This window comes from Mytilus edulis, chromosome 4 (genome assembly GCF_963676685.1).
Source record: "Mytilus edulis chromosome 4, xbMytEdul2.2, whole genome shotgun sequence".
NCBI lineage: Eukaryota > Metazoa > Mollusca > Bivalvia > Mytilida > Mytilidae > Mytilus > Mytilus edulis.
The window spans coordinates 567968-588989 of NC_092347.1; the positions used below are offsets into that span (position 1 = coordinate 567968).

Below are 21022 nucleotides of genomic sequence, written 5' to 3' on the forward strand. Positions count from 1 at the left end.
TAATGAGTTTATAGATATTTTAAACTCAAAAGTTAATAACTTTGAATAAAAGTTTCATAATTATACCTAATCATGTGTTGTCTCAATGAATGTTACCTCCTTTATTTGTTGGAACGTATCACGCACGATGACACATAGTTATTAATTTGCATTTGTATTTTAAACTTTTTATCTAATTTCACAATAAATTACACATCACAGATCACATGTAATTTATTAATTATACACAAAAGTTAACAAGTATGATAGAAAGAAAAATTATCAAGACAAAGCATACCTGTCTGTGTACGTATCATTGTGGTCATGGTCTCATCCGTGCTCCAATGGAGTATTTTCTTCATGTCGATATTCTCGCCTATTTGCTGTCTAAGACGAGATTATTTCATAACAGCTGAGGAGCATTGGTGGGACTATGCACCTAGTAAACAAAATCTTATTACCAACGATAGAACGTATGTATACAAACTTGTTATCTTGGTCAACTTTATTGTAGTATATTATTAAACTGTTAAATTAAAGGTCTTAAAATCGAAAACTCTAATAAAGAGGTCCTACGCCTGCATATATGGCGAAACAAAATTAACAAAAAATATGTGTGTGCTTGGGTTTCTTTTTACAGATTTTTTTATTTGCATTATATCGTTACTTGAAGTATATAAAAACACAATTGTCTCTTGTTTACTGGGGTATCATCATTTCGAGCACATGTATTTAAGAGAAAAAAGAGACACTTACTTTTAACGTTATTTCTATATTTATGTCTATCTATAAATGATAGGAAACAAAAAGTATTTTTCTAATATTTTGTATAACTGTTTAATTTTCTAATGACCCTTTAATGAACATGTTTGTTAAGGTGTAATACCACCAAATCATGGTACGTCACATCCGGTTGTATACGAAAGTAGGTCGAAAAAAATATTCCCTTGAATTTGACAGTTGTGGGTAATTAATTCTACATTTTATTGCAGTAAAACCGTTTCTGTGTCATAAACATATGTCTTGGGTATTTCAAAACACTATTATTTTTTATTTGGGATTTCTATAGAAAATTTTGTAATCTTAAGGGTACATGGTGACTAAACCATGTACACAGATAAAATAAGGGGAGAAATTTGATTGGTTAACTTCCAATGATGGTTGTTTTCTTATATGCAATGAAATGTCCTGTGATTTTTTTTCTATAGAACTGGACAGGATAAAACTTTGCTCATGCCAAGTATTTCTTTATTTGAAACAAGGATAAATTCTGCACATTTTTTTTTTAAAGTGCAAATTTAACAAAGACTAATAGGGGGAAATCAATGGTGGTATTACACCTTAATGTGTTTATATATTTTTTCCTCTCGTCGTGAGCACTCAGACTATCGTTAACCTTTACATTATTCAAAGATCATATTAAAAAAAAGTAAAATGACAAAAAAATACCGACCTCCGAGGATAATTCAATACGGAAATAGTTATCAAAGGTACCAGGATTATAATTTATTACGCCAGACGCGCGTTTCGTCTACATAAGACACATCAGTGACGCTCAAATCAAAATATTTATAAAGTCAAACAAGTACAAAGTTGAAGAGCATTGAGGATCCAAAATTCCAAAAAGTCCATAATCAAAAGTCTAACACATATACCATGTCGGTGAGATTAGTATTTCTTATATTGTTATTAATAATTATTTTACACATTGAATGACGCATTTCTTAACTTGCATTCTGAGTTTCAGTGTTTATACGTTTTCTTTTAACTTAGCAACTATGCTTGATTTTAAACAAGGAGAAAACAAAGAATAAAACAATAGTTTTTATAACCTTGATCAGAGTAAAAACATAATCTTAATGCATTGCTAAAGAAACATACATGCAGGTACTTTGTACTGAACAAAAGTATACAGTATGACCCTTGTGAAAGGAATTCAAGAAACAAAATTGGACTAGAATTGTAATAAGTAAATGGGGAACAAAATATTGTCACAACAAAATAATGATAATATCTCTTTTTTCTAAATAAGAATTGATAATTTCTGAATTTCCCCTTACATGTATATCTATGTTTTAGCATAACTACAATGCACCTGTAATCTTACTATTAATAAATGTTTTATACATTTTCAAAACTCCCAATGAACCACGTACTTGTATTGTTAGTCTTTGTTCTAAATTTTGAAAGCTTAGATAATATTGGTGTTGTGGTTAGTGCATCGGACTACTAAAACAAAGGTTCCTGGTTCGATTCCAGTTGGGGATGAAAATTTCAGGAACTCAATTTTCGGCTCTCCCTAGACACCATCTGCGAGTATGGTCTTGAGAAAACAATGATAGTCCGTCGGAAGGGGACGATAAATGGCTGACCCGTGTTAAGAGAGAGCCATATCTCTTGCACGTTAAAGACACCCTTGTAGATTTCGAAAAAGAGTAGGCTAATGCCACTACAAGGCAGCACTCGCACTTGCAAAGTGGAAAGGGATGAATATCAGTTGCAAAACTTGTTTCTCAATCCACTATAAATAAATATGTTTAAACTAAATTGAAAATATGTTTTCAAATCATGCAGAACGTCCATCAACATGACATTAAACTGAGTTAACATTATTTATGTCAATTTCGTGTGTTATCTTAGCATACAAAGTACGTGACATCTCTTCCTCTCAATATACATACTAATACTAGCAATAACCTAAATTTAAGTTCTCTCAATTGGAACATCAGAGACGATTATCACTTTATATTTGTTTCTTCAACATTTGAATATGAAAGAAGGTTTTCACAAAAACTAATATTTGTAATTATCGGGACCTTTTATGTCTGACTATATATATACAAGCTATGTGGCTTGGGTTTTACTCAGTGTAACAGGCATTGCGGTGATCTATAGTCCTTTATTTCTGTGTCATTTGGGTATTATATATAGGGTTGTCTTGGTGGCAATCAAATCACGTCTTCTTTTCGATATAGTTATCATACATAATACTAACTTTCTGTCTGTTTAAGCATATATGTTTATGTTTTCTCATGTTATCATCATTTTCATAGTTTTGTTTACATGATTATCTTTAAATATACATGTCATGTATATATGTTTGAATAGTAACTTGTCTGTTCTTGCAAAGTTAAACCAGAATTTGCATTTTACTTTCGTAACAGATATGAAAGTTATGATATTAATAAGTTAACGTACTTCACAAACATCTTAATTAATGAACTTCTTGTTTAAAAACACCTGTGAAACAAGATACAGGTAGTCGTCGTAATTAATTACAATTATTATAAAAACGAGACAATTATAAAACGAAGTTCAAATGAAGTAAAAACAATTACTTGATAATGTGCTCATTTGGATGGTATAAACAATGATATTAAATGCTCGTAATTTAAGGGTTCAATGATTTACCAAAGTCTTACCATATAAGACCTTCACTCAAAACAAGTTACAACGGTATATTATTGTTGCATTAATCTAGTATGGATTGTGAATAGAAAATAGTCATCAATTCACCTAAATGTTAGAATTAAATATTATGGCTTCTTTGATCTTCATGTTTTTGACATACGTCTGATGGACCTCTGACTAACAAAATACAAAGTCGGTAAAGAGAGTTGCATAACTCGTTTCCATAGGACATACTGACAAGGTTTTATAACGTCTATCTCCGAATTCAGCAAATTCAACAAATATGTTGTCAATGAGAAATTATAGGATACTGATAACTTGTCGCTGTGTGTAGCATGTTTTATCTTTGTGTTCACTACTGACAGAATATGCCAAATGGTATCCCAAAGTTATAAATTTAAAGCGGTCGCTACCATTTTTTATTGAAATTAGTTCTTTTAAACTTGTTTTCCGAAATTACATTAGGAATGGTGGTATACGCGACTGCCGTAAATACAAAATCTTATTTTGGTATCTTTGATGAGTATATTTATATACAAGGTTTGAAAATCAAAAAATTAATAAAATTAATTCGAGATAATATCGGAATTAAATATTTTCCCGAAATTCTTCAAAGTACTGTGAATGTTCGAATATCAAATTTCAAATATTATAAAAAAATAATTAGCAGGGTTAATAATACGACGTATACGCTTATTCTTAGCATAATAATAAGGGTAACGGTACACGCAAAACGGTTTGTGTTATACACATCAGTAACTATTTGTTCCGAGTCTACAGTTATTTCGTAGTGCATTTCTTTTAGACAATAAATGGAAATAAAATGAATCCAACCTGCGCTTTCTCAATAATATTTTTACAGTGTTATGAACTACTTTTGAGACAAATTATATCAAAATTACAGAAAACGTCATCGGCTCTAACTCAAAATATGGACAATTATATGTTCAGGGGATCTTAAAATCTTTTGACAGCCTCTGAAATACTTATTTTTTTTACCTTTTTCAGCTGGACCAAATCACTAGTTTACTTTAAGATTCATGAATCAATTTTTTTCACAGTGTAATTTCATCTCCCTACTTGCTATTTGAGGCATAAAACATGAAGAAATAAATTTGGAAGGGGTTATAAAAAGATTGGCTAGTAACACACTGTGTGCAATAGGGCCTATATTCGTGGACAACGAAAATCAAGGGATGATAACTGAGCTTCGGACCATTTGGTGGTGGTGATGGTGGTATTACGTAAATATTAGGGAGTTCTTAATATACATTCTTCGATATTTACATTTAGGCTCATGAGCTCCACTTTTGTTAAGGAACAGAGATTCTTTATTAATGGTTATTTGAGTTTTACTATTATCATTTCGTTCTTGCTTATTAAGGAAAATATCAATAAAATTGAAAATACACTATGTTGTATTTCTAATATTTATATTTTTATTCGTGTTCTTTTGGGAAAGGTAACAGCCAAAAGATGGAATGGTAAGAGATTAATAAAAAATGGAAGACTTTGATTTTCTATTATCATAATGTTGAATACTTTAATATGGAAGATCGTTTCGAATGTTTAATACATATAAATAAATCTTTAGATGTATCGATTGATAGTCAATTAAGAAATACAAATGAGACTCTACATAATGTCTAGCATATTGAATTTTGTTGCGTGAGTCATTCAGTTCTACTGCTAAGATTTATTCATTCTGTACATGACCAGGAGGTTTAAATATAGGGCACTTAAAAAAAGATAGATGATTGATCAATAGTCTTTACTGATTATCTAAGAGTCACATTAAAAATTGTTTATGATGTCAATATGGACCAGTTAAGTTTGAATATCATATTATTCTCAACGTAATACTTTTTGATGAAGTTGAGAGTTTTTTTAAAGCTGGAAGATCTATTCGTGTCATTTTAGTTATAATTATTTTAACAGTGAAGAGTTCTGAAATCAATATCGATTTTTTCATTTCAAAAAAACATTTGTTGTTATAAAACTTGGTGTTGCTTCCTTTTTTACTTTTACTTAGTATCTTCTTGTATTCATGAAATAAAGGAAACAACAGACTTATAAAACGAATCCATTTACGTTTTAGTATTCTATGTGGTGAGATTTGATTAATAAAGTGTCCAATTGTTATGCTACACTAAAGGTCACGAAAAAGTAGGCGAATATATGAAATGAAAAATAAAAACTATATTAACAAATATTATCCGTTCTAAGACAAATAGTTTGAATATTTTCCAGGCGAAACTGTATACATAAAGCTCATTCCAAGACATTTATCAAATAAAATACGTCATTCTGCATAAATATACTTTCACATTACTACGAGTATTCTCAGAGTCTTTTTGTTGTTGGGATGTACAAGTACACGGCCACGTCCACTTGTAGTTTCGTCCATCTGATGATTTAAGCCCTTTTTAACTGATTTTTATTGTTCGTTCTTATTTTGTACTGTTATACCACTGTCCCAGGTTAGGGGAGGGTTGGGATCCCCCTTACATGTTAAACCCACTACATTATGTATGTATGTGCCTGTCCCAAGTCATGAGCATGTACTTCAGTGGTTTTCCTTTGTTTATGTGTTACATATTTTTTTGTTTGTTAATTTTTTGTTTATAAATAAGGCCGTTAGTTTTCTCGTTTGAATTATTTTACATTGTCATTTCGGGGCCTTTTAAAGCTGCCTATGTAGTATGTGTTTTGCTCATTGTTGAAGGCCGTACGGTCACCTATAGTTGTTAATTTCTGTGTCATTGTGGTCTCTTGTGGACAGTTGTCTGATTGGCACATCTTTTTTGTTTATATTTAGCTTTTTGAAAAGCTTTGAATATTATGACGTCGATCATTAGTGAACAGATCTTTCCTATCGGAATGCGTATCTGGTGCAGACAAAAGGGTACCGTTAATGTAATTGATAACCGGTTTTCCTAAACAACAATATAAATACAAACTAAGGAATTCAAATATGTACTTCAATACTTATATTTATTGTCTTCTATCGTTCAAACAAGAATGATTGATAGGCTCTTTTTTGAGGTAAAAATTTACATTTGAAATCATGTTGAATTAATTTATTACACAGCGTAATTGAATAAAGACAAGACTATTATAGATGAGTTTGGACCAAATGAACATTATAATAACGTTTTACACCTGAACCACTGTATCATACAAATTTTATTACACTGTAAAATTGTACAATTTCAAATTGCAATAGAATTTTCGTTGCCCTGTATTAATTGCCATTGAAAAGTTTACAACATGCATGTGTTGCGCAATATGACCTGACATAGCCATGAAACCTTTTTCAATCCAACATTTTTTCTTTGAATATCCTGTACCAAATCAGTTACAAGGTAATGTATATATGTTTTAAGGAAAATAATATTACAATAGTCCAAAGGGACCAATCTTTGACCCAAAAGTGTCGATTAGAACGATAACTGTATCAGATAGACAATAAGTGTTTTAGGTAGCACAATAGTATTTCCATTCCGGAATTTACGTTGCTCTTTTGTGTACCATACATAAGTCAATGCATCTGAACAGTGTGATTGGACAAAAATTACATTATCAAATGAACATACTTTCCCAAACTGAGGGTTGAATAAAAACAAAATTTAGAAAATATATTTCAAATCTGATTAAATTCTGAATGTTCCCTTTTTTCACTCTATATACAATCATTTATTCAAATACAAAACTCTCTAAAATCAGTTTTTCTCACATTAATACTCCTTTATCAGAATTATAGCCTTAAATAAATCACTGTGTATACTCTAAGTTTTTCTTTAATGTACATTTTATACCCCCTCCCCTGTTTCAATTTTTTCAAGAATTTGAAAACAAGACTTAAATTAATGCCAGCTTACCCTATTTGCATATTTTCTGATTTAAAATGCCTAGAACCTGTTTAAAACTGTTTTGATAACATATTGAAAGCATATCAGAAAACTCTAAATGTAATGTTTAGCAGTCAATCATTACAACATTCAAAATTATATAAAATATCCAATCCTGCCTCTGTCTCCAGTCCACATCTTACTATATGCCTATTTATCAATTAAAGTTCACATTTTCTGCCTCAGATGATCAATTTAGAATTAGAATTTACAACAGTATCATCTGTAACCATATACCTGACACATTTTAGATAATATATATACTAGAAGAGTTCAAACAAAACCATATTTGCATATCTTTTATACTGGGTGTCACTGGTGAGTCTTGTGTGGACGAGGCGCGTTTTTTTGGCGTATTGAATTTTAAACCTGATGCCTTTCTATTAATCATGTGTTTCTTTGTCTAATACGTTCTCCTATTTATTTGTATTGTAGTCCTGTAATATTATGATGTCATTTTAATGTTATATTTAACATTGCCATTAAAGTGCGAGGTTTGGCATGCCACAAAACCAGGTTCAACCTACTATTTTTATCTTTACAAATGTCCTGTACCAAGTCAGGAATATGGCCATTGTTATATTATAGTTCGTTTCTGTGTGTGTAACATTTTAACGTTGTGTTTCCGTTGTGTCGTTTGTTTTCTCTTATATTTGAGTGTGAATTCACATTACTATAAGACGTGTCACGGTACTTTTCTATCCCAAAATCATGTATTTGGTTTTGATGTTATGTTTATTGTTCTCATCGGATTTTGTCTAATGCTTAGTCCGTTTCTGTGTGTGTTACATTTTAGTGTTGTGTCGTTGTTCTCCTCTTATATTTAATATGTTTGCCTCGGTTTTGGTTTGTTGCCCCAATTTTGTTTTTTGTCCATGGATTTACGAGTTTTGAACAGCGGTATACTACTGTTGCCTTTATTTTGCAATAGTTGTATGTATGCAGATACCAGTTTGAGATATAAGATCACTAAATATGTTATAGAGATAACTGCTAACACCTGATTTTTGCATAACTTCCAAGCATAGTTATTGTTTTCTATATCAAGAATTTTAAAATCATAAAATCATAGCATTTACAAGTTAAATTATTTGTTTTTTTGGCCCAGGGGGTAGGCAATTTTCTATGTTTTTTACCCTGTGACCTCAAGTCTCCTAAATTAGTGCTGTTTCTAGCAATTTGTAATATTAAGTACATATTCAGGATAGAACACACTATTTTAAGTATTGTTGAGATACTGTTGTATTTCTAGCTTGTATGTTTTATGCCGAGGTGACAAAAAAGCAGATTTGGTTTACGGCTTACTTTTGGGTTATCGACAGGACACAAACACCCCATAAATAATATCCAGGAAGGATCTATGAGTTTTAATGACTGCGAAGAGTAAATATAAACACTTCTTCATAATTTATCTTACATATATGCAAATATTATAAATTGATTTTGTATTCAGGACTTTACGTAAACTATCCATACTGTAAACTGTGAATGTATGCTGAGTCATCATATTTAAGGCCCAGGATTCTAACAATCTTCATGAAATAGTTATAAAACTTCATATTTGAGTTAATTTCTTTAAAATCTGTGAGATATTGCAAATTTGATTAATTCTGAATGTTCCATTTTTCACCCTTATATAGGTTGCATTTCTGTAAATATTGACAATGCAATTTCCCATAGGAACTCTTTTTACGGCTTAAACTGTACCACTTTTACTCTGACGTTTTGAATTAAATCTTATCCTAGAATTGAAAGTTCATATGCACTACAATTTTTTTCAAAGGTCAAAATATAGGGCTGTGCAGCATATTTCCAACGTGTATATGTCTTGGACTTCTCACAGTTTAAACTAACACTAATTTTCTTAGTTTAAACATATTATTAATAGTGGATTGTGAAACAAGTTTTGCAACTTAGCCTGCTCTTTATCGAAATCTACAAGGGTGTCTTTAACGTGCAAGAGATATGGCTCTCTCTTAACACGGGTCAGCCATTTATCGTCCCCTCCTGACGGACTATCATCGTTACCTCGAGACCATACTCGCAAATGGTGTCAAGGGAGAGCCGAAAATTCGGTTCCTGAAATTTTCATCCCAGACGGGAATCGAACCAGGAACCTTTGTAATAGTAGTCCGATGCACTAACCACTACACCACGGCTAACTAATTTTCTTAACTACCCCTACCTCGAATAAAAGGTGACCACAGATTTCAATATAAACACATTGCACATGTATATTTACTGGTAACATTCCCAAGTTATGTCTCTATGAGATGGAACACAGAGATCATAACTGGGAACCAGTATGTAAACTAAATTAATTTTCTATGAATATTCTAAATCTCCCCAAAAGAGGCGTGGTTTGAGAAACAGCTGTATTTACAAAGTGCAACCTATAGTAAGCTGAAAAGCTTATAACTAATTTTAGACATTGACCTGACTTTTTTAGTATTAGTTATTATTCGATATCCAACATTTAATCACATAGAAATATCGGAATTGTAAATAGTACTTCAATTCTTTTTAGCAACTGGTTAAAGACATATCATTTTTTATATGGTTTTTTGTTTGATGAATCACAAAGAAATTATACATGTTGTGAAAAGATCTATACAGAAAAGATTAGTTTGATATATGTCTTGTATGGAGTGTATATACAAAGTTCAGACGGATAAATCTTTTTATAAATGTTTTTTTGTCATTTATGTTTTCACCTAGGTTTCTATGTCCTTAATGTTGCATATTAATTAGACAGTGATTACTTCATTTGTCAGAGCCTCACACGTCCGTGTCCGACAAAATACTAAAAAATATTTAAGTTTTTGATGAAAACGAATATACGTACAGAATTTCAATAGAAAGGCAATACAATAGACTTCAAATACGACCCTTTGGTAATAGCAAAGACTTTTCGAACCACCTTTTTTCTAATGAAGATAACCTACCACAGACCTATTTTAGATAGCACTGACACTATGAATAGAATGCTAACATCTTAGAAGTAGAGCTGTTTTCGTTATTATTAAAAAATTCGCTCTACATCCAGTTGTCTCTAATTACCATTTTGTAATTAATAAACTATCGATACATACAAAAATGTATTTATCTTGTTAGTAATTTTAAAATTGTATTTCTTTCTGGGAATGATAAGCATTACATTCAAAATGAATAAATCAAAGTCAACACCTGTCTTAATGTTCTAACTACCTGCTACTATTCAAGCTCTTAGTTGTTTCAAATCCAGAAAAAAAAACATGAATTATTTTGTGAATGTTCGACATAAACCATAAAACATTGTGTACCTGATTTTTCAGAACGAATAAGTTACGAATTGATAACCGTTAATCACTCAATACAATCAAAACATATCCGCTGATTATTAGCAAAGGTGAAGTAAAGGACCTACAAGTAAATATAGGATATTTATAATTTAATTCTTTTGAACTTCCGGTATTCACGCCATAGAACTATCACAGTTCGGTTGCTGTATCGGTCGGTATGAACACAAACCTTTTCGTTAGCACGTGCACGTGCTATTTGTATCATTTTTTAGAAATAGGCATGCGATCTGCCTCTACTTGACTATATAATGCTGTGTCTTTAAAAATAAATATTCAAAAGATAATTAACCAAAAACTTGCGGATGATAACCATTAATTGCACTTTTTTTTATTAAAACAATGGACAATAAGCCGTAACACTTACTGAAACATTTTTTATATTACTTGGTCCTCCATCCTCTTCAACGTCATACTAGGTTTTTTTACCTGAGCGTCAATGATTCTTATGGAGACGAAACGCGCGTCTGGTGTATCAAATTATAAGTCTGGTACCTTTGATAACAATTTACTTCACTGGGTTGATGCCACTGCTGATGGACGTGTCGTCCCCGTGGTTATCACCAGTACAGTAGTCTGCACTTCGGTTTTGACATGAATATCAATTATATGATCATTTTTATAAATAAACTGTTTTCAGAAGTATGAATTATTCTAATAAATTCAAGATTTCTTATCCCAGACAGAGATTTCCTTTCCGTATTTGGCACAACTTTGGGGAACTTTGGGTCCTCAATGCTCCTCAATTTGTTTTGGCATTTTAATTATTTTGATCTGAGTGTCACTAATGAGTCTAATGGAGAAGAAATGCGCGTCTAGCGTATCAAATTATAAGCATGGTACCTTTGGTAACTATTTTTACTTATAGTCTTCCTAATTTTAGATATCATTTACCTTTAATTTATTTCATTCAATATATCAGACAGACTTATACGTATAGTTTCCCTAAGTTTAAATATCGTTTACCTTTTAATTTATTTCATTCAGTTTATCAGACAGACGTTTACGTATAGCCTCCCTAATTTGAAATGTCGTTTACCTTTTCATTTATTTCATACAGTATATCAGTCAGACCTGTACGTATGGACTCTTTCATGTTAGAAAGTGTTGACGTGCTTATTTCTTATTATCTTACCCCCTGTAGATTTATAGAGATAGGCTTGATTAAAAGACTACATGTGGTGACTATATGTATATTTGATATAGGGTGTCTTAAAAAATATAGGGTTAGTTACCATACATGGTTAGTTACCATATAGGGTTAATAAGGAGTTATTTCAAAACAAAAAAGATGCAAAAACCCTTTATAAAAATAACACGGTGTTGAGGAAAAATCTGAAAGGATTCATCAGACGAAGAAATTGGTGATGAAAGGTTGAAATAAGTTCATAAAAAAATGGAGTTACTTCCCTTTCAAAACAAAATAGAAATCTGAAAGGATTCATAGAATAACGTTAAAGGTAAAAAATTGTTATTGTTTTCTGTAGATATTGATGACGTTTTTTTTTTTATTTATTCAGTATATCAGACAGACTTATACAAACGACTGAGTACAGGATTGGAAGTGTTTATAAGAAAGTGAAATTAAAACAGTTTACTGATGGTTCCTTCAGAAGGGAGATAAAACCAGCACCATGGATGGGTTATGTTGGACCTACAATAAAAGGAGAAACTGGTGATGTATTGTATGTTCACTTCCGGAACTTAGCATCAAGGCCTTATGGACTGCATCCTCATGGTGTACAATACTTTAAAGACAGCGAAGGTACTTTATCTTAATTCGTTTTTTTTTGTGTTACATCGAACACATTATATGTTTCAATAGGGTTCATAATTTAGTATTCGAATATGGCGTGCTTCTTTTGCTTTGTTAACAACACCGTGATAAAATTCTCGATATATCTATACGTAACGGTAGCGCAAACTCAGAGATATACATACAATGGATGTTACAATTTACATTCCACGTAAATCCACATGTATTGAAACCTTTTTGAAAACGATTTGTCGAATTTATTGTTTTAAAAATTGCAATAAAAAAAGACAGACGAACTTTTATTCTTATTCGGATATATAACAAAAAGAACTAAGCGCAAGAGTTCGGAGAAATCGACAAAATCAAAATAAAATAAATTTCCACGAAAGTCTATTAATGTTGATGGCGCATTTAAGTCATTTCAAAACACGTCGTCATACAAATGATAACGCTAGAGTTAAATATTTTCCGTAACGTTAACCATCGAAATTCGTATAATATTTTATTAAAATGGATTTGTGAGGTAGGTTTTGTTTTATTTTCTGTTCTATTGCATTATTTGCATATTTATTGATTTTCAGCAGGTCAACATGGCGGCTCCTTAGAAATAATTCATGGAAGCCATAGATTTGTTGTAAATTGACATATGGCTCAGGATAAAATTCGAATATCACGGTCCAGGTCATGTGTAAACTTCCAACAAATCTATGGCTTTCATGAATTATTTCTTAAACAATCTCTGAATAATGATAATTATGAACTATGAACGAAGGACGAAGATTTGATAACAATATTTAATATTGATTATAAACAGCGTACGGCGTTCAACAATGCGAAAAGCCCATTCTATGAAGTCAGCTATATTAAACTATGACATAAAAAAAATCATTTCAGAAAACTAAAAGCCTAATATATAACAAAAAAATTACTGAAAAACAAATATGCTCGATATGAGACATTGAAAACAACGTGAACATGGGACAGGCATGTACATGATATGACGGTTATGCACATTCATTCTGGACTTGGCAGGGAATTTATACATCCCTTATGTTGTTTTTATTCGTCGGTATCTCATAAAAATTCGCTTCTGGTTTGAATGTCTCCTTAAAATGTACGTCAGCTTCAGTTTAGTTACTTTCAAAGAGGTTTATATCTTTAAAACCAGTTTCATAATTCCTCTTTCATGTGTTGGAAAATTTATTTCTGTGTATGATATCTGACAAATAATAATCCTACAATGATCTTGCCTCTCCACCATTTAATTTTTTCAACTTTCCAAAATTATGATCATGTAGCTCAAAGAAGTATTATATATGTAGGACTCAAATCAAATTTATGGTGGATTCCAAATCAATGGCAGATTCCTAATCTATGGTACATTTGACGTCATGCCACCCCTAATCTATGGCAAGATTTGTTATTACCTAATCTATGGCGGATTTTTGTTGTTTCCGAATCTATGACAAATGTAGTGCAAATGGAAAACACTGCAGTACATATTCGACAAATTACTTGTCTTAAACAATAGGAACTATACTACAACGGGATCATGTCTTTAAACATTTGTGAGTTAAACATTGATTTCCATAATGGTCAACCAAACAATTTCGTATATGATGAATTCAAACCTGAAAGATTGAAATGTTGCGCCACGTAAAAAAAAATCGGTGCATGTTACCTGTTTAGCCCATTCATTAAACCAACTAGTAAGTCCTTTAAAAGATAATAAAGCAGTTCATTTTTTTTACATAAATAAGGCCGTAAGTTTTCTCGTTTGAATTGTTTTACATTGTCTTATCGAGGCCTTTTATAGCTGACTATGCGGTATGGGCTTTGCTCATTGTTGAAGGCCGTACGGTGACCTATAGTTGTTAATGTCTGTGTCATTTTGGTCTTTTGTGGATAGTTGTCTCATTGGCAATGATACCACATCTGCTTTTTTTATAGGTTTTTATAAATATCAAAAAGAAAATTGAACAGTTTAAATTTTCACATAATGTTATTTCATCGTTAATACTTTTTTTTTATCTTTTGGTGACAATTTATATCAAAAAGGTATCTGGTAATTTGATCTTTCACTTTATAAACTTTTCCAGTCGTAAACTATTTATTATTACTCCTTTTTCTAAAATATCGGTACTGAAAAACAGCCGACGTGTCATTATTCATCGCTAGCTTCGGCAGGTACAGCAAATTTTGCATCTCTTTCGGATAAAAGGATACATCATGGCTTTTTATAAACCATCCTTAAATTGTTTTCGAAAGAAATATCTTCATTTGGAAATGTGTTCAAATCGATGGGTTCCGCCATCGTTAGATCGGCGACGACGATGTAATATGGCGTTATTCAATTGTGACGTTTTGAAAAATATTTGCCATAGATTTGGAGAAAACAAAAATCTGCCATAGATATGAGTTGTTTGACATTTGTAACGTCACATTTGACATAGATTAGGAATCTGCCATAGATTTGAGTTGTTTGGCATTTGTAACGTCACATTTGCCATAGATTAGGAATCTGCCATGATAGATTTGGAACCCGCCAGAGATTTGGGTCCTACATATATACTATCAATTTAAACCATAATAAACCCATATCCGTGACATAACACGGTTACATTAATTTAATAATGTAGCCAAACATTTAGAGGTGAAATATAATCATCAAATCACGAATTGAGGGTACAACATTATCAACCAGTTTAGGATGAAAGGATTGAAAGGTCCAACATCATTGAATGTAAGATTAGTGGGTCTACCATTTTCCTCCATTTAAGAATTCGGGATCAAACATTATCATGCAATATAAGAATAAGGGGTCAAACATTATCATACAATCTAGGATTTAAGGGTCAAATATTACAATTGAACATAAGATTTATGGAAATATTGCCCTTACCATAACTCTTTCCTCAAATAAATTGTCGAATGAAAAAAAAAACAGAATTTAAACATGTTGATTGACAAATGAATGATTGATTGCTCTACGTCAAGTGTCGAACATTTTCTACACGTTCAGGACGACTGATGGTTGGTATGACGTTTGATATTCACAAAGGTATTTGGATTCCTGTCCTGTACTTTGGCTGTCCCTCTTGTATCTTTCACCCCTTTTCTCAAATGGTTTTCCATTAGAAATTTTCAGGCTCTTTGTAGATTGTCTGATGTTTGGTGTGAACAAAGGATACGCAAACAAGGTCGTACTTTGATTTATAAAGGTTACTTTTTTCAAATAACGACTTGGATGGAGAGTTATCGCATTAGCACGTATACCATATCCTCTTATATTTGTAAACATTTTACAGTTGATTATTATTCAAAAGAGTTGTAAAATTATTTGTTAAATAGGATCGTTGTATATGGATGGCACTTCCGGTAGAGATAAGTTAGATGATACTGTCCCTCCAGGATATACATATACATACAGATGGTCAATGCTAAATACGTTTGCCCCAACAAAAGATGATGAGAACTGTGTTCCTGTTGGCTACCATCCACATGTTAGATCAACCAAAGACATTGATACTGGGGTTGTAGGGATCTTATTGATATGTAAACCTGGTAAGATTGACACAATGAAAGCTTGGTGATAGCTAGTAAATGTATTCATATATGGTAAGTATATCACATACGGTGCTTCTATCATATAGAATAATCAATTTCTAATCATTTGAGACCATTGCATAAAGATCATAAGTTGATTCTCGGCTGATAGTTATCAAAGTACCAGGATTATAATTCAGTACGCCAGACGCGCTTTTCGTCTACAAAAGACTCATCAGGCACGTTTGTGTCAAAATATTTATAAAGCCAAACAAGTACGAAATTGAAGAGCACTGAGGATCCATAATTCCCAAAAGTTGTGCCAAATACGGCTAAGGTAATCTATTCATGGGATAAGAAAATCCTTAGTTTTTCGAAAGATTCAAAGTATTGTAAACAAGAAATTTATAAAAATGACCACATAATTGATATTCATGTCAAAAGTAAAATCACAAAAATACTGAACTCAGAGGAAAATCAATTCGGAAAGTCCATAATCACATGGCAAAATCAAATAACAAAACGCATCAAAAACGAATGGACAAGAACTGTCATATTCCTGACTTGGTACAGGCATTTTCAAATGTAGAAAATGGTGGATTGAACCTGGTTTTATAGCTAGCTAAACCTCTCACTTGTATGACAGTCGTCACACCGAATTGCTGACTACTGGGCTGGTGATACCCTCGGGTGATGACAACTTAACATTGCTTCACTGTGGTAGAATGTAAACGGATCCCAATTAAAAAAGACCGGTGCTATTTTTTATCTAACATGTATCAGCTTTGAAAAGTCCTACAAATTATCATAAACTGTGTTGATATGGTCAGGGTTTTGCGTATTGTCGAAGGCCTGATCTATATTTGTTTACATCAATGAAAGATGGTCGCTTGTGACAAGCATCGTTGACACACATCGTTGTCAAGATACTGAAATTTTATGCGACTGTCTTACAAGTGAGATGTTAAGCTAGCTAGCAATCCCGATTTAATTCACCATTTGCTACATAAAAATGACTCTACCGAATTATGAATTTGACAGTTTGTATCCGTCCGTTTCATGCGTTTGGGACTTTGATTATCATTTGATTACGGACTTTCAGTAAGAAATTTGCGAGGATTTTGGTATTTTTGTGATTTTACTATTTATCACTTCCATCTGTTTTTACATTAGAAAAACAAATTACAAATTGATATAGACGTAATTATCTTTTTTTTCGACAACTAGATTTGTAAATTCACGATTTTATATTTATTGTTTCTGGTAATCTGAGGTGAAGGTTGGTACCTATTTCAATGTTTAAACCCATTGCATGTCTTTGCACATCTCATAAGTCCCGAACCTGATAGGCAGTTATTGTCGTTTATTGAGTTAACATTAACACATGCCATATACATGACAATAACATTGAATACAGATTACTCTAGGTAAACATTAACATATGACATATACATGAATGGATCATTGAATCCAGGTAACTCTAGGTAAACACTTCTCTTGAACTGAATTTTAATGTGCGTATTGTTATGCGTTTACTTTTCTACATTGGTTAGAGGTATAGGGGGAGGGTTGAGATCCCACAAACATGTTTAACCCCGCCGCATTTTTGCGCCTGTCCCAAGTCAGGAGCCTCTGGCCTTTGTTAGTCTTGTATTATTTTAATTTTAGTTTCTTGTGTACAATTTGGAAATTAGTATGGCGTTCATTATCACTGAAATAGTATATATTTGTTTAGGGGCCAGTTGAAGGACGCCTCCGGGTGCGGGAATTTCTCGCTATATTGAAGACCTGTTGGTGACCTTCTGCTGTTGTTTTTTTCTATGGTCGGGTTGTTGTCTCTTTGGCACAGTCCCCATTTCCATTCTCAATTTTATTAACATATGACATATACACATGTCTGTAACATTGAATATAGATTACTCTAGGTAAACATTAACACATGCCATATACATGTACATGACAGTAGCATTGAATACAGATTACTCTACCTAAACATTAACACATACCATATACATGACAGTACCATTGAATACAGATTACTCTAGCTAAACATTAACCCATGCCATGTACATGACAGTAGCATTGAATACAGATTACTCTAGCTAAACATTAACACATGCCATATACATGACAGTAGCATTGAATACAGATTACTCTAGGTAAACATTAACATATACATGACAGTAAGATTGAATACAGATTACTCTAGCTAAACATTAACACATGCCATATACATGACAGTAACATTGAATTCAGTTTACTTTGGGGACATTCACATGTGACATGAACTATGAAATCCGATAACTATATGTACAAATTTAACATATTACAAATATTTAACAGGAACATTAAACCCAGATAACTCTAGGAAAGACGTGGACAGAGAGTTTGTTCTGTATGCCGACACAGTTAATGAAACTAACAGTTGGTTGATAGACCAGAGCTTAAATCTATGTCTAAATCCACAAAGATGTCGACAACTTTTCAACCAGAAAAATGAGGCATTTATTACGGACACGTTAATGTATTCGGTAAGTTTCGAATAATCGAGAGAAAAAAATCAAATATAAAGGTTTTGAAATTCAAATCAAATATGTTTTTTATCCTTTTATAATACGTAGTATACTTTTCAATATGATACATGTTTAAAGTTCGATTGTTGATTAAAATACTTCATGTGGTATACAGCTAAAATAAATTATTTCGGGGCAACTTCTTAACACAGTTGGTGTTGCTTGTATTCTTTTGACCCGTCAATTAAGATATGACCACGTGAATATACGGAGCGGAATGCATTATATAAGTTATAATATATATAACGTTTTTGATAACATGTACAAAATCGCAACTTGTAGACGACGTATATAAAAGAAGAAAGATTTTGTTTTTAAGAGCTTTATGAAATAGTATTTCTATTGTTTTAGTAACAGCTAATTGGACCTTATATTGTAATCAATTACTGAATTGAGATCAGTTTCATCGATCAGAGCTTTCGTATGTATATATTAAATGGATTATCATAAGATGCTATACATAAAAGATGCTATTCTCATTATTTTAATAATCAGTGATTCTTCAAACTGTTTTTAATATTTCTAGATAAACGGGTATATTTATGGAAATTTGCCTGACTTCCCAGTATATGAAGGAGAGAAGGTAGCATTTTATGCCATGGGATTAAACTTGGGACTGCATGTCTTTGGTGTACAAGGACAGTCGTTCACGTTTAAGCGTAAGAGGTCTGTTACTTTCATATATAAGAGAGGGGCGAAAGATACCAAAGGGACAGTCAAACTCATAAATCTAAAACAAACTGACAACGCCATGGCTAAAAATGAAAAAAAGACAAACAAAAAACACCACACACGACACAACACGACACAACATAGAAAACTAAAGAAGAAAACTAAAGAATAAACAACACGAACCCCACCGAAAAACTAGGGGTGATCTCAGGTGCTCCGGAAGGGTAAGCAGATCCTGCTACACATGTGGCACCCGTCGTGTTATATTTTGTATATAATAATAGGCGAACAAATACCAAGCCAATAAGTAAAGAAGGAGAATCATATTTTGTTATAGTCAGTTTATTGGTTATTTTGGGGATGATATCAAGCTTGACTAATTTTGGACAAACTCATTGACATTCATATTGATGACGGATCAGCTACTAAATGTTCGCTACGAATACCATATACATTTCGTTATTTTTACTAACTTTGAGTTTGAACCGCTACTGAACGTCTCCTTTAGGTAATATGGTATCATTGCCCTTTATAGTGTTACTCATTTTAACTGTGCAGAACTGCTACCGAGAGTCCCCTGAAGATATCATTTGCCTGTTATTATGTTACTAATTACTACGAATATTTAAGAATGGCTACTGGAAGCCCCCTATAGTATCATTTGTCTTTCGTAGTGTTTTTGATTTAAAAAAAAAAAAAAAAATGAATTGTTATTTGAATTTTTTCATAGTACTGGACAGGATAAAACTTTACTCATGGCAAGTTTTTTTTTACCTAAAAAAAAGATATATTCTGCACTTTTTTTTTAAAAAGTGCAAATTCAACAAAGACTAATAGGGGAAAATCTCTGGTGATATAACACATTAATAACTTTCTCTATGTAAGAATCGCTACTAGACTTCCCCCTAGGGTATCACTTGCCTTTCGTGGTGTTACTGACGTTAATGTGTCAAAATTATTAGACGTTCCCCTGGGATATCATTATCCTTCAATGTGTTTCAATGTGTAAGAACCGCTACGTCTCTCCCAATGTTATCATTTGTACTTCGTCAGTGTAACTAACTTATACTGTGGCAAGAACACAATAATACTTTCATATGGGTGTCATTATCCTTTTAATAGTGTAATTGACTTCCACTCAGTCAGAATCGTTAACAGACGTTCCCTATGAGTAGGATTAACCTGGTAAAGTGTTTGGAACTTCCCCTCTGCTAGAACTACGATAAGACGTTCCCTATAGATAGTTGTCAAAGGTACCAGAATTATAATTTAGTACACCAGACGCATGTTTCGTCTACAAAAGACTCATCAGTGACGCTCATATCAAAAAAGTAAGAAAGACAAGCAAATACGAAGTTGAAGAACATTGAGGATCCAACATTCCAAAAATATATCAACCTTTTATTAGTATGTCAGAACAACGATTAGAAGAAGATTGGGTAGCATTGACCTTATTTTAATGTTAGGGACCTCCACCGACTGTGTCAAAACCACGATGTCTTTTCGTCATTTAGATTAGAGGCTTCCTATGGGTATCGTTAACTTTGTTTTAAAGTCTTTTGTTTACTGTTGCAAGTTTTTTTGTCGTTTTTTGTTTTAGAGTCTTTTGTTAACTAGTGTATGTATTTTCGTCGTTTATTGTTTTAGAGTCTATAGTTTACTATTGTATGTCTTCTCGTCGTTTGTTTTAGAGTCTTTTGTTAACTATTGTTGTATTTTCGTCGTTTATTGTTTTAGAGTCTATAGTTTACTATTGTATGTCTTCTCGTCGTTTGTTTTAGAGTCTTTTGTTTACTATTGTTTGTCTTTTCGTCTTTTTCTGTTATTTGCCATGGA

The 21022-nt window shown here is 32.2% G+C and overlaps 1 protein-coding gene across 1 annotated transcript in view; it reads left to right on the forward strand.

Annotated features, from left to right (window-relative positions):
• Nucleotides 1–249: 249 nt before the first annotated feature.
• The window catches only part of LOC139518707 (ferroxidase HEPHL1-like), a 51146-nt gene continuing 30373 nt past the window's right edge, over nucleotides 250–21022 (forward strand). The window contains exons 1-5 of the mRNA XM_071310177.1: nucleotides 250–452; nucleotides 12160–12404; nucleotides 15747–15959; nucleotides 18285–18472; nucleotides 19041–19180. Coding sequence (XP_071166278.1) covers nucleotides 304–452; nucleotides 12160–12404; nucleotides 15747–15959; nucleotides 18285–18472; nucleotides 19041–19180 — 935 coding nt within the window. The 5' untranslated portion in view covers nucleotides 250–303. The remainder of the gene's footprint in view (nucleotides 453–12159; nucleotides 12405–15746; nucleotides 15960–18284; nucleotides 18473–19040; nucleotides 19181–21022) is intronic.